This window comes from Centruroides vittatus, unplaced genomic scaffold, assembly GCF_030686945.1.
Source record: "Centruroides vittatus isolate TY-2023 unplaced genomic scaffold, ASM3068694v2 contig_680, whole genome shotgun sequence".
In the NCBI taxonomy this organism is placed as follows: Eukaryota; Metazoa; Arthropoda; class Arachnida; order Scorpiones; family Buthidae; genus Centruroides; species Centruroides vittatus.
In genome coordinates, this window is record NW_027122427.1 from 1739036 (window position 1) to 1752805 (window position 13770).

The 13770-nt window shown below is 34.3% G+C and overlaps 1 protein-coding gene across 3 annotated transcripts in view; it reads right to left on the reverse strand.

Moving 5' to 3' along the window:
* Positions 1-10895: 10895 nt before the first annotated feature.
* The window catches only part of LOC136980150 (LIM/homeobox protein Lhx5-like), a 73598-nt gene continuing 70723 nt past the window's right edge, over positions 10896-13770 (reverse strand). For 2 of the 3 annotated variants that reach the window (XM_067276193.1, XM_067276192.1), the window contains exons 6-7: positions 12130-12249; positions 10896-11552 (exon numbers count right to left, since the gene is read on the reverse strand). In XM_067276193.1, coding sequence (XP_067132294.1) covers positions 11359-11552; positions 12130-12249 — 314 coding nt within the window. In that variant the 3' untranslated portion in view covers positions 10896-11358. The remainder of the gene's footprint in view (positions 11553-12129; positions 12250-13770) is intronic. The other variant, XM_067276195.1, reaches the window with a different exon arrangement.

The window sequence follows — 13770 nt, forward strand, 5'->3', positions numbered from 1 at the left end:
TCGAGTCTTCCTTGTCAGTTTTGAGTAACATCGTAATCCAAGACCCCCCTCCACCCGAGTTTTACACTAAATCGTCTTTTCTAATGAAAATCGAGCATTATTGCTCTCTTACTTTTCGTCTAAGTGCCTCGATCTTCGCTCGAAATTAACCGTTAAATCCATTGAAAATTAAGCAATATAGCTTTTAATAGCCAAAATAATTCATTTTACTTCGATTTAAGTTATAATTTTATCTTAAATTTACTTTCCGAACAAGTTTAATTCCAAATTTCTCTACAAACTCCCAAGTGAGCAAAGATGTTGCTGAAGCATCTCTTGAACTTGCAATTATAAAATATTTACAAAGATCTATCGATTATCTCCATCTAATTATAAATTAAACAGAATTATCATGATGATAATTCTTCGAAATTTCATATATTTCGTATTTTAATTCTAGCATTAAAAATATAAAATTAAATTTTAGAATTATTAAGAAAAAAAGAAAAAAAAATCGATTTGTAGGCCAAACTATCCGAATGAAGAAAAAGTTATTTTAAATTCCATCTCGCACTCTTCTAACAAATTCAGATCACGAAGTTGATGTTTTTCGTTCTCACGACCAAAAATTCGTATAAAAAAAAAAGGAAGAAAGTATTGAATTTGTTTATTGTAAACCCTAATAAACATCTGACAGATTTGAGAGGATTCTCCAACCGATTGCATGCTCCACAGGATATCTCCTTTAAGGATTAATACATTTTCCGATTACTTGTCTAACTCGAGGTGACACGAAGTCCGTGAAACTTTAAAAATATTTACAAAAAAAAATCTTCTAAATTAAGAACTTTTAAAGGTTTTAATTACACGACTAGAAGCTGGAAATTTATGATAATTTCTCGAAGAAAATCACTCCAATTGTTGAATATAAACTTGAAAAACAAGGAGAAAAAAGTCCTGAAACGTGAAGATATTTTGGTGCGAACCATTCTACTAGATACTAGAATAAAAATTCTCGTAAAATCCAATATATATATATATATATATTTTATATCTCTTGAATTCTGATATATTTTACGATATTTCTTAAGATGTGACTTTAATTTAGGATACATTTCTTTTTGCTTCTTAAAATATACGCAAATTCAAAATATAATTAGTTGCGCTTTTAAAATTTTATCGAATTTAATATGGTTTTAAAAATAATAATAATAATAATAATACGTTAATCTCTTGAATTTTTAGTTAAGTTGCCTGATGTCAAAGAATCGAATTTCGACGGAAAGATTAAAACATTATCCTATATGAAAAATTAATGTTGTAACTGGGATATAGGGCATAAGAGTTAATATCATCGATCTTTCATAATATGAAGAGAAATGTAAGTAATGCGAAGTGGGAGTTTAGATATTGATGTTATCAATGCAGTTAAAAAGGAATAAATTTAGTCAATAGACTTAACGATGATTGAATAAAAGAAAGTAGAGAAAGAAACCGAAATATTTTATTTATGAAACCAAGCAAAGGTCTTTGCCACAACAAGATTAACCTGACTTGTCTCCATCAATCACTTCCGAGATTGATTTCACCCCGTTTTCTAGACCAATTCGACCCCTCGTATTAAAAGTCGATGTAATTAATACCTCAAAATGTACGAATGGTAAATTCAACTCTCCCATTTGCAGTAATGAGAAGAAAAGAAGAAGAAGAAGAAGAAAAAAAAAAGCGTTTACGTAATTTCTTCGACCGTCTGATCATTCATAAACTTAATCTGCCAAGGAAATTCGACAACGGGCTTATTATATCGAACATCGATAGGCGATCAACACTTAAGCGTTCAGTCGATATCCCAATGATTGATGATGCGACCGGATAGTTAGAGGCTTGGGTTAGGTCCGTTCAGAAGCTCTTTACTATCTGCGACAATCCATCTACGTACAGGTTTATAAAGGAAAAAAGTATATATATATATATATATAATAATAATAATAATAATGGAAGAAAAAAGTTTGACTTGACTCTTGTGGCGATTTTTATTCTACGTAATTAAAAACCATGAAGAATTTTCAAAATTTCACGAAGTTACATAGACCTATCTGCTACCGAATTTCGTAGAATTCCGTTCAACATTCTCGGCACATTTAGCAATTACCATATTGGAATTGGGAAAGATTCGCGGAAGCCTCGACGATAAAGAGTTTATGTAATTTTCATGACTGCCAGAGAAACTCCCCAACGATTCTAAATTATTTATAGTTTTTTTCCTTTTTTTTTCCTAAAAGAAGATTCGTTCGTAAGAAGTAGCACACACAAAAAAAGCTTAGATGATGTCTTTGTTTCGTCAGTTATAATCTTATTTAATTAAACCTTACGTACCGATTTCCCTCTCTCTCTCTGGAGTTCGTAACGTGTCAATGTTATAAACACACTCTACAGTATGTGCTAGTAGTATTTTTTAAAAGTAAATATTAAAAATAAAATTTTGGAGGTTTTTTTCCCGTTGTAGAACAAATTATATTTGCATTTAGATGGGTTAGACAATTTCTATCTAGTGCAATTAAAGTTGGCACTAAGTTTAAGCAAAGTCGTCACAAAAATTCAATTAACACAATTTATTTCTATTAGTTTTATTTAGAGGAACGGAAGTTGGCAACGTGTTGTTTATACCTCTAAAACTAGTGGAAAAACTGAGACGTTGCCAGACTATTGTCTTTTTAATTAATTTAATTAATTTTTATTTTATTTTATTTTCTTTTAAAGCGGTGTTTCCAATAAGCGTAAAGCATATATATATATATATATATATTTTTTTTTTTTGACAATGTATTATTATTTTTTTTAGATCGGCGAAAAAATAAAGAAGTTTCGATACTTCTATCAACGGCATCACGTTTGGCGAAGTGTTACCGAATAGGGAATAAAGTCGAAGAGTCCATCGAGGTTAAGTCGAACGAACATTTAAATCGACAGAGCAGAAAGCGTTTAGAAACAGAAAAATAAAGAAACGAGATTCGGTGGCCACTACACATTGGTCCAACAGGCTCTGAAAAGAAAAGGAATAACCGGTATTCGTGGCCTTTTTCACTATGTGGACGGTGAAACGCGCGAATTAGTCACAGCAGCTCCTCACCCGCAAACCGATAATTAAGTGTAATGACGAACGTCGGCGTCATTGGCGCGTTCCGTTCCGGCTGTGTGCGTAACTTCGTTCGTCGGCCGCATTCTACGCACGGCGGGTCGCGCGCCATCGCAGCGCGCCGGCAGCATCCTGGCAATCCGGCCGGAAAGAAAGAGCCTGGAGTCGCTTCACGCCTCGGATACATCATTAATACCAATTAGAATACGGCTTTGACAAAAAGACGCGCGCCGTCTGCCGAAAAAATTTTTTTAAAAAGTTTTTATTCTTTAATTCGTTAAAATGACGGTGGTGGCGTTAGCATTCTGCAACAACCACTTGTACGTCGGAATTTTTAACTTGTATTACTAATTTTATTTTTCTGTATAAATTTAAACTGCTATGCAAAAGTTTGAATTGTAAATTAGTTTTTTTTCGATATTTTAAAACCATTATTTTTCTATAGTTTCCGGTTTAAGGACTAGAACCTCGAGTGTGTGCGTAAGGTTGTCGGTTCAAACGGACGACCGAGGAGGCGGGAGGGGGTTAGTGACCCTCGGACCAGATTAACTACCCCTTCGGGGACCGAGCGGCCGCCCGACGATCGGCGGAGAGATAGAACCGTCCCGATAGGAGTAGGTAATCGAAGATACATGGACGATTGATTGATTAGTCCGGGAAGACGCTGCGCGGATGATGGATGGGCGCTGTTGTCGGGCCGGTCCATCCGGCTCGGGGAGGGACCCATCATTCGATTCAAGAGGCATTGCACGTGACTTTTTTCGGCGGGGCGCGTACTCGAATCTTCTGATATACTTCGTTAAAATATAGATAAAAAAGATCAGCAGTTTCGTTCTTTCCGTGTCTTAAAACAAAGTTTAATGTATTTTACGATCACTGTTAATTAGCGAAGAATTTTAACTTATTCTAGCCTAACTAATTAAACGTAGGCCCTCTTCGTCAAGCAAAAGCTTTATATCTGCTTTACTAACATCCTAAACATCAAGCGACAGATTATATTAAAAAAATATCTCTTTCCACTTAGATAAAGCAAGAAAAATGCTAATTTATCTATATTCGGATTTATTAATTATTATTTTAATTTTATTATTTATAAAATTTTTTCTCGTAAATGGCGCAACGATCGTCAAACCGAAACACTTTTATCGTTTGTTGTTTGAAAAAGAAATCCACGAATAAGAAACAACCATTCAAGTCACGTGATTTTTCTCTCATTTTCATAGAGATCATAACTATTCCAATTAATAATTCGATAAAATTCCAAATTCTTTTAAACAATGCCGTGAGATTTAAAAAGAAAAAAACTCATTTATAAATTCAAAAATAAGAGCACGATATTACTCATATGACCTTCTCGTTTCGCATGAAAAAAATTATAAAAAAAAATAATAAAAAATAAAATAAAACCTTAATTTAATCGAACTTTATCAGCCATTACATCGATACGGTCGATGCTCTTCCACGTCTAAACTCGCTATTAATCCACCTTCCACGAGGGAAAGCGTTCAAAAATCCGGTTCTTTCGAGAAACTCCGATTGAAACCGAACTAGTTACTTAAGTCGGGAGGTCGTTTGTGGAATTCGAACGCGATCGTCATTGAGCCACAATAATAAATAAACGCAAGGGGGAGGGGAAAAAAGAAGGTAAAAAAAAGCACCGAACCAACTTAAAAAATGGAAAGAAAAAAGAAAGAAACGTAAAGATAATAAAACTCAGAGTTGAAAAATGTCACCATCCTACAGTATTAAGGAACGTCTAGTTTTTCGGTGATCGACGAAACATTTAAGTAACCCGTAGCTTTATCCCGACTGTCAACGATGCGGATTTGGCTCGTACGTCATCGAAGATGGTAGCCAATCTCGTCCTATGAAGGACCCGCTGATATATGATCGATGTTATTCTTGATGGAGAACGTAATCTCTATTTTGTCTTCTAATCTTCCTTTAGTCGGTTCATTCTTTCTTCTGTCCCAGATAACGTATACCTTCATAACCAATACGGGTCCAGTCTCTCTTTCTCTTCTACGTGTAGGCTCGTCCGCCATTTTGTTGCTCTTTTTTTTCAAATAAAGTAAAAATATCGAGATTATCTTTATCAATATAAAACGTTCCGAGAAAACAAACTGTTAATTTTTTTTTCCTTTTGTATCTCTTCCTTTTCGTATCGTAATTCTGATGCGAACTCACGGTCGATCGCTTTAATTTATTCAGATATTAAGATAAAACTTTGGAAATTGTGTTTCGATGCACTTATCGATCCGTTCGAATTGAATAGGATTAATAAAAATTGTAGGAAGAAAGAGAGATTTAAGCTTATTTTTATCCACTCTTTACTCTTTCGGTCTCACGTCTGGTAATTTTGGTAAAATTTTTCAATTCAGTTTGCCTAATATATAATTCTTCTCGTGTGTCAAAGGTCATCGTAACCTTTAATGCCTCTTCTGATCTTTTCTCTGATTGAATAAACTTGAAAAATCGACATTTCTGATTACTTGATACGAGTCTTCATCCATATTGAATTCCTCCTTTCATCTCGTCTCAGAAAGCTGAGGAGAAACATCCTTATTGTCATTTTAAATGCTGTACTAGTTTAATGGTTAATTAATTAATTATGCAAATTTAGTTAAATATCCAGAGTTGAAATACAAGAAAACTGTCAAAAAAAGTTTCATATTTACTGCAAAAGTGAAGAATCTTATGAGAAAAGTTACAACGAAAACCATTGACGACTCGTAAAGTGAAGGGTATTTATTAAAAGTATAGGCCCTATATATAAGTTTATATCAAAATTCACAATAAGTAAATGACCGACCGGCAATATTTTTTGCTTAATTTCAAGTTCCACTGCTAATCTGACGCAACTAATATACGGTTAAGCCAAAATCTAATATGTAATTTGACAGTTAAAAATGTGCGATTGAACAAGGAATGTAAACATAGAAATTTTACTTGACTAGTTTTTATATATTGAAGATTTAATACTCAACGATGACGAATGACAGATACGATAATGAAGCATTCCAACTCGATTCTTCTTCAAAGAAAATTAAGCACTTGTTTACTTTAGTCTTATCGTTGTCACTTCTAATACCGGTGATACTGGTCCTAACGATTGTTACTTTTTTTATTATTATTATAAGTTCAAACTTTCAATCTTGTTCTACTTGGATAGAGCAAAATTTGGCCTTTCCGACTTTTTAGCCACGTCCCTCTTCACTTCACGCTCGGTCTCACCTTCCTCCATTAATCTGCCATCCGAGTGATGGGATAATAGACGAGTGTTGACCGCGTGATTAACCCAATCTGCCATCATCCAATCGTCAAAATTTAGATTTAGTGGATTACTAAGCAACGTAACTTGATTTAACGTCACGCCTACGGTCCGATAGACTCGTAAAAAATTAGAGACACGTGACGTGACCGTGGTATGTTTCTCTTTTTTTTTATGTAGGAAATACTGTCACGAATCGCAAGAAGAATTTCTAGTTTAATTTTTTTTTTTGAAGTTCTATAATTAAAAAATAGTTAGAATTTTAAAATAAATCAAATCCTAAATGGGCGTTGGATACAAAATGGCGGATTGAAATGGATTTGTTTTCACGCCTACGTTGCTCAGGTTCGAAAAACTAGACAAGTGTTACATGACGAAACATACTTTTATAATGGCGAATAGGAAAAGGTTTTTAGATTTTTATCGAGTGAAAATTATAATTTCGAATTATATTCGCCTTATTAAACCGTAGAAAAGAGGTGTCGACGGATGCCCGAATCCGAGATTGGCACACATACAGTTAGTATTATGGCATCAGCTGAAGAATTTCCCAAAGTGAATTAAAATTAGGAAGCGGGGTTCGAGTAATATTTTATTATTAATAATAAGTCAGATCTTAAATTTATAAATAAAAGTCAATAATTTAATTTTTAAAATTGCATTCTGTGCGCTGATGATGAAGACCTTAGTAAAGAACCGAGTTACTCTAAGTGGACGAGATGCGGAAGACGAGTAATGAGATTTAAAGATAGCTGATTAAAAAGTTCCAATGAAAATTGTTAATCTTGGAAAATTTTTCATCAAGAGAGAGAGAAAGAGAGAGAGAGAGAGTTTCCGGAAAATTGAGTCGTTAGTACTAATATTGAATTCATTTTCAAATTAGCAAAATTTCGTTTTGTACTCGGGTCATTAGTTTAGCCAGTTGCTTCCCGAAGTAATAATGCTGCATATTTTGTCCGAATATCATTAAACAATCTCCAACAACTAATCAATGCTTAATTTGTCCTCCTCTAAACGACTCATTTCTTACTACGAAAAATTCTCTCTTGGCAAATTAAGTCTTATAAGTCCAGGTTGGCATCTTTCGGGCCTTCTAATCTCTATCTTCTTAAGCATCCTCCCAATTACCATCTAACGGCTCTCGCTAAATTTTCCTCCAATTTTAAACTGTGATTTAAAAAAAATATAATAAACACTTTTCTTTATCTAAATTTTACAATTTGCAAGAACGAAAATCATCTCCAATTAAACTTCAATTAAATAGAATAAATAAAATAACTTTTATTGCTTGACGTTTATTTATGTTTCGAGTATTTCTGGCTTTTTTTTATTGGTTTAAAAATAGAAAAATTTAGTTATATTCGCCATAAGAAATTTAATCAACTCTGCAAAATGTCAAATATTTTGCGAGTTTTCGATTGCAAACGAAGGGTGCTTCACATTGAACACCAGCAATCAGCAGCAATCCAATACCTAACAATTGTATTAACGTTTCAAATATGATTTATTATATGATTAATAAGCTATCGTTAAGATACAAATGACCCTTTATTAACAAAATAAATCATTTTATTGAGTTATATTAAAAGCTACGAGTGGTTCAAATAATGTTTGAGGTCCGAATCTAGTTACTAGTTATGAAACTTGCCACTTTACATTGAAAATGTACAGAAAAACTGTATCAATAATTACGTCATAAGACAGAAATATTCGAATATCGTTGCAATTGCTAAATAATTATTTGAGTATGAAAGTAATTCAGCGGCTTATGGATTTGGTATTATGCATAAGAAAGAGGAAGAAAACAAAGAATCAGTTACACGTCTCGGCTTTTGTGTCTATGGAGGAAAGTTTCTTTTTATTTTCGAACTCTTCATTGTTAAAAAAAAAAAAATTTATTCACACCTATAAAAGAGTTCTTATTCGGGAATATCGAAGTGTTTGAGGCGTGTCACACGGGATTCGGAGCCAACCGATTGTGCAACCAACGCCTGATAAAACCGAGTTAAAGGTTTTAAGGGAAAAAGTTTTCAAGGCAGAAAGGCATCCGACTTATAAAGGAGAAAACAAACGCCATCATCGTTTACCAACTTTTCCAAAGAACGTCATAAAACCTGCAAATATCTTGCCCATTAAACCCAACGGAGGATTTTTTTTTCTTCTTCCTTCCCCCCGCTCTTAACGCTATCGACTTTGCTACCATCCACCCTCAATTCGAATCAGAAGAGTGTGGAGCGCGAAAAGTGTTGTTGGGTTCCCCGAGGAGCCCCTTACGAGTTGACCCAGGTGGTACAAAGCCAAGAGCAATTCGCATCTAGTCGCAGATTGGACAGCTGTCGATATGTCTTAATCTGGCTGGTCGGGTGTCGCTACGCTCTCAGGAAGTGCATCGTAAAATGGCAGCGTTGACTTCCGATGCATTCCCACGGGAGCTGTCGCGTCTTGGAAAAGATCGTTGCTGGGTTTTATGTGAAGTTAACCAAACGGAGTTGACGATGGTTAAGCTGAACTGCCACGTTAATACGCGACTCGCGTGATGCCGCTACTACCGTCTTGGAAATTGGAAGGCCGGTTTTATATAGGAATCCAACTTCTTAATGAAGTCCAGTTTTACGAGTAGCTGCTATGGGCTCTTCTTTTCGTCCTCTTTTCCTTTCTACCCAACTTTAAAGAAAAAAAAACGAACGAAAACTTTCCCATTTTTTGGAAAAACTCGGCAATGGCTTCGTGGCTTCAAACGTGCTAAACTGTCGAAAAAGACATAAAAACGAGAGCTCCTTTTAGCATTTTGAATAGAAAAACAGTGAAATTAATAGCTCTTTAATCTTGATTTATCGCGCTTTGCTGGTTTTATTTGACCTTTTAATAAATGGGACAAGTAATATGACAGTCAAATCTGATAGGTTTCAACATATACTATCAATCTATATCCTTCTTTTCCTCTTCTTCCGACATTCTAAGCGACTTTGAATGAACATCATAAGAAAACTTATACAGGTTTGAACCAATTTAGCAATGGCTTGGTAGATTCAATCCTCCAAAGTAATGGAAAAGGACATAAAAATCCAAGTTTCTTTTGGCATTCTGAACAGGAAAACAGTAAAATTAACAGCTCTTTAATCTTGATTTATCGCACTTTGTTGATTTTATTTATACCGATAATAACTGGGACAAGTAATATGACAGTCACGAGTCTAGAAAATCTGATAGGCTTCAATATATATAATTTAACTAGCGGTCTGTATCGCGGAGTTTCGCGACAAGCCATCCTTCAAAATGTAGACGTTATGAACTATATTCATTATTTATTAATAGAAAATAATCAATGCGGCTGCACGATTTCTAGCAGATGTAGTTCGATTGACTTGTTACCACGGTCTTTCTTTCCAACCATTCTCAACAAACAAAAAATGCAATCATCTATCTCCATTTCGTCTTAATTCGTTCGTCACGTGACTTGAATTTTTATACGGATCAGTGTTGCCAATATGACAATTGTTTATGAACAATATAAATATTTTAATAATATTTCTTTCTAGTATAATATAATTATTACGATCATCAATATTATTCTTATATTTTTATTTTAAATAAATAATATGGTGTAATTTTCAAAATTTGGAAAAGTTTATTTATTTGTTTTAATTTAAACGTACTAACCGCCATTTTGTTTCCAACTGTGTTTTATCATTTCAATAGAATGACTGAATGTATGAGAATTTAGCTATTTTACAGCTCAGATAGACTAAATAATGTATAAATAAAAATCCTAATAATAGAGAAAACATTTATAATTTGGTTAATTTTTACTTTATTTTATAATATATTCGTTTTCGTAAGATATGGAAATTATTCCGAAAGCATTGCTAATAAACTAGGAAAGAACATCATAAATATGTTTACAAGATTCAGTAATAGGGCCAGATTTATACTTAAGTGGCTCAAAGCTGTAATGTGTAAGAGATCCTTTCCCTACCATCAAATAACAATAAAGTTAAAAACGTGAGGCCCTAAACTGTAGCCACGTAACACAGGGCCCCGAGTTGTTGCTTTCTGTTTAAATCTGATGCTATTTAGTAGGCATTAAACAGAGAAGCTTAAATTTTGTATTTAAGGGATTTATACGACAGTTATATCGAAAATCGTAATGGGAGGATGTAAATTTAGTAATTACAAGTAAATTAAGACTAAGTCAAAATATCTTTTAAGAATACTCGAAAAACTTGAAATAATGCTAGTATCTCAGTATTAAAAGTAATGAATTGGTGTGTAAATAAATTTAATAATAATTAAAATTATGCAAGATCGCCATTTGGTATTAAGTAAGTATAAGTGTGGTAGAAATTTAAAAACCGCATATAAAAGTAAACGGAGGAAAATCTGACATATACACGAAAGTAGGAAGTGAATAAACGCGAAGAAAAGAGAGGAAAGGATAGATAAACCCCGAATCCGAGGCTTCCAAAAAGGAAGGAAACCCGAAAAAAAAGCACAAGAAAGACAAAGCACTGGGGCTTCTATCTCCTTTATTTGGTAGTTGTACATTTCGATAAGTGTCGCCTGCAACCATCAAAATCATATACACGGGATAGGTCACGGAGCATGCGCAATCCGACACCACCAGTAGGCGCACTTCTGGCCGAGGACGGGGAGGGTGCGGCGGCGGGAGGAAGAATACCAGTAAAACACAAGGAAGGAGCTACTTTAGCGCTCCTCTTTCTTCTATAAGGAGTCCGTTTCCTCTCGAGTCACGCACGCACACGCACACGCACACACACACAGAGTGGCAACAGTATAACGCCGTGTCTCGGCCACTTACAGTCCGGGCCCAACGACGCACCGATGTAAGGTGAAGGCGTAGGTGGGATAGAAGAGGAATAAAAGTAGTGAGGTCGAAAGGTGGCTGAAGCCACTCGGTTCACTCGTGTATCACAGTGGTATCTTCACGGGCGAGATCGACACCTCGTTCACGTCACCAGACGGGCGTCTCGCTGATCGGTGGATGAGACAAGGAATTGGGGAAACTCGATTCCGATGTAGAACGGGGTGTTCCGTAAGCATCGGTGACCGAAGGTAGACTCAGGATACTGTCCGGACTTGACCTTTGAGACAGGATATCTCCGTGAGTCGACAGGTACGGAGCATCGGCCCCGAGATTCACAGGACCTGAAATATTAAATATTTCGTTATAAAGTCTGGTTTTAAGCATATTCGCAATTATTATAAATTTATAATTACTTTAGAGTGAACCTTATTGAAGATAACAATCTTGGAAAGAGGTAGAATAAAGAAAAATCAGATGTATTTGTGAACATTGACGGTCCTCTGCAAACTAAATAAGATAAAATTTCACACAACTAAACGTTGATTGGTTGAAATATGATTTTCTTAACACCGATTGGCTAATAAACTAGAAATGAACGAATAGCCATTCTTTTCAAGTTCAAATTTTACTTGTAGAAGTTTTCTACGTTCACGAGAACATTTTAAGATAATTTTGACTCCTTCAAATTCCCAAAATTATTACATTCATTAACGGTTCACAATAAGTTCTGTCAACTTAAAATTCGATTCGTCCATCATTAGGGACTTCCTAATATATAAGTGTCTCTGTACAATTTAGAAATTAAAATTTAAAATTTTCAAAAGGGGGGATGACGACGTTCGGGTTCCCATTTACGTTTATAAACAATTTCCTATAGACTACAATAAGTTTAAATCCTACAACGGAATAGCATCATACTTTTATCATTGGAAATCCCTCTTTCAGGATAGGTTCTGTTTGAGTAGAGCACGATTCGGGGTAGAATACCCGAATAATACCAGGTATGCGCCACGACTGTATTGGCCAATAGCGGATATTCTGCAATTGAGGAAAGATGTTTTGTAGATTTCCATCATATAGCATTATATAATAAATTGTTAGAATAAAATGCTTAATAAACATCATTTTAATTTCCTATTTCCGAACCGATTTATTATTCATTTCCGTTGAAACATTCAAAATAATTTCATTTAGATAAAACAATTGTACTTTAATCGACCATCCAACATCAAATATCGATCGATAGATGATCGATGCACCTGTTAACATCGCTTGTTGTTCTAGTTGATTAGTCAATTCGATTTTAGCAGCAAATTTGAATTTCTTCTGATATTTTTTCATTTTTATTATTTGAAAAATACTTTAATATAATAGGGAAAGTGTTGTTTTCGTTTAAGAGGGCAAAAAATCGATTTTAAGGCAAGAATTTTACATACGTTTCGACTTGTCCCGAACACCATTTGATTATTTTTACAAATAAGATTTGCATTTGTAAAGTTTTTCTTTATAGTCTACTCAATACGTCTGTGTGTCTGTTCGCTTTGTTATCTATTCTACCCGAAGACTTACCACACTTTATTTTTAGGAAGTGCGTAAGTAGGTAATACTTATACTTACCTACATAACACTAAGTGCTACTAGTATAACTGTAGATTGTAGGTCGTATAACCTACGTAGCACGCATATAGTAACTATATAACTATAATTAATATTTAATATAGTATCTAGACAATACTATTAATTATAGATATTATCTTTTAGCTACATATGTATTTGAGTATCTGTAATCAATAACAATTAAAACACTATAATTTAAAAAAAAAACGAAAGCTGTAGATAGGAGATTCTCGTGTGAAATAATTACTTTTATGCAAATTTTTTATTGTTTTTCGGCGTCTATTCTCGACAAGAGATGGTAGCTACATATTATAATTTATAGATTAAAAATGACAGTATTACCAGAGCAATAAGCAATAATATATACACGAAGGATCAGTTATACAGCAGCCATACCATATTTGTAATCGAGTAATTGTCATTTACCAGTGTGTGGCAAACTACATGGTCATTCCCACACTGTTGACATTTGTCCACAGTGTTAAGGCATACGTTCGAAAACCCTAATAATGAATTATCGAAACCCAGTAAAATTTTAATAATATTGCGCCGATTTAACGCGTTGTATCCATTTGAGAAATTCGTTTTGGATATTTTTTCTTTTTTTCTACCATCGTCGCGTTCGACTTCCGGTGACGTGGATGCATCAGGTGTACATTTCCGGTCAGACCGGAAGTTAGCAACGTCACTGACGTCATTAGAGGGAGGGAGCGGATCAACAGGAACGACAGAAACGTGATTGAGTAGAAATTAGATTACAATCTGCGAATGGGAAATGGAATCCTGCCTGTTTGTATTGGATGCAGTTCTAGATTACGTTATCTGTTGAATTGCCACAGAAACAAATAAACGGAAAATCTGCTTTATTTTTCCGAAAACATTTTATCAAAATTTTAAGATTGGAAATTGTATTGGAAAGAAAATAAATACATTGTTCTTTTC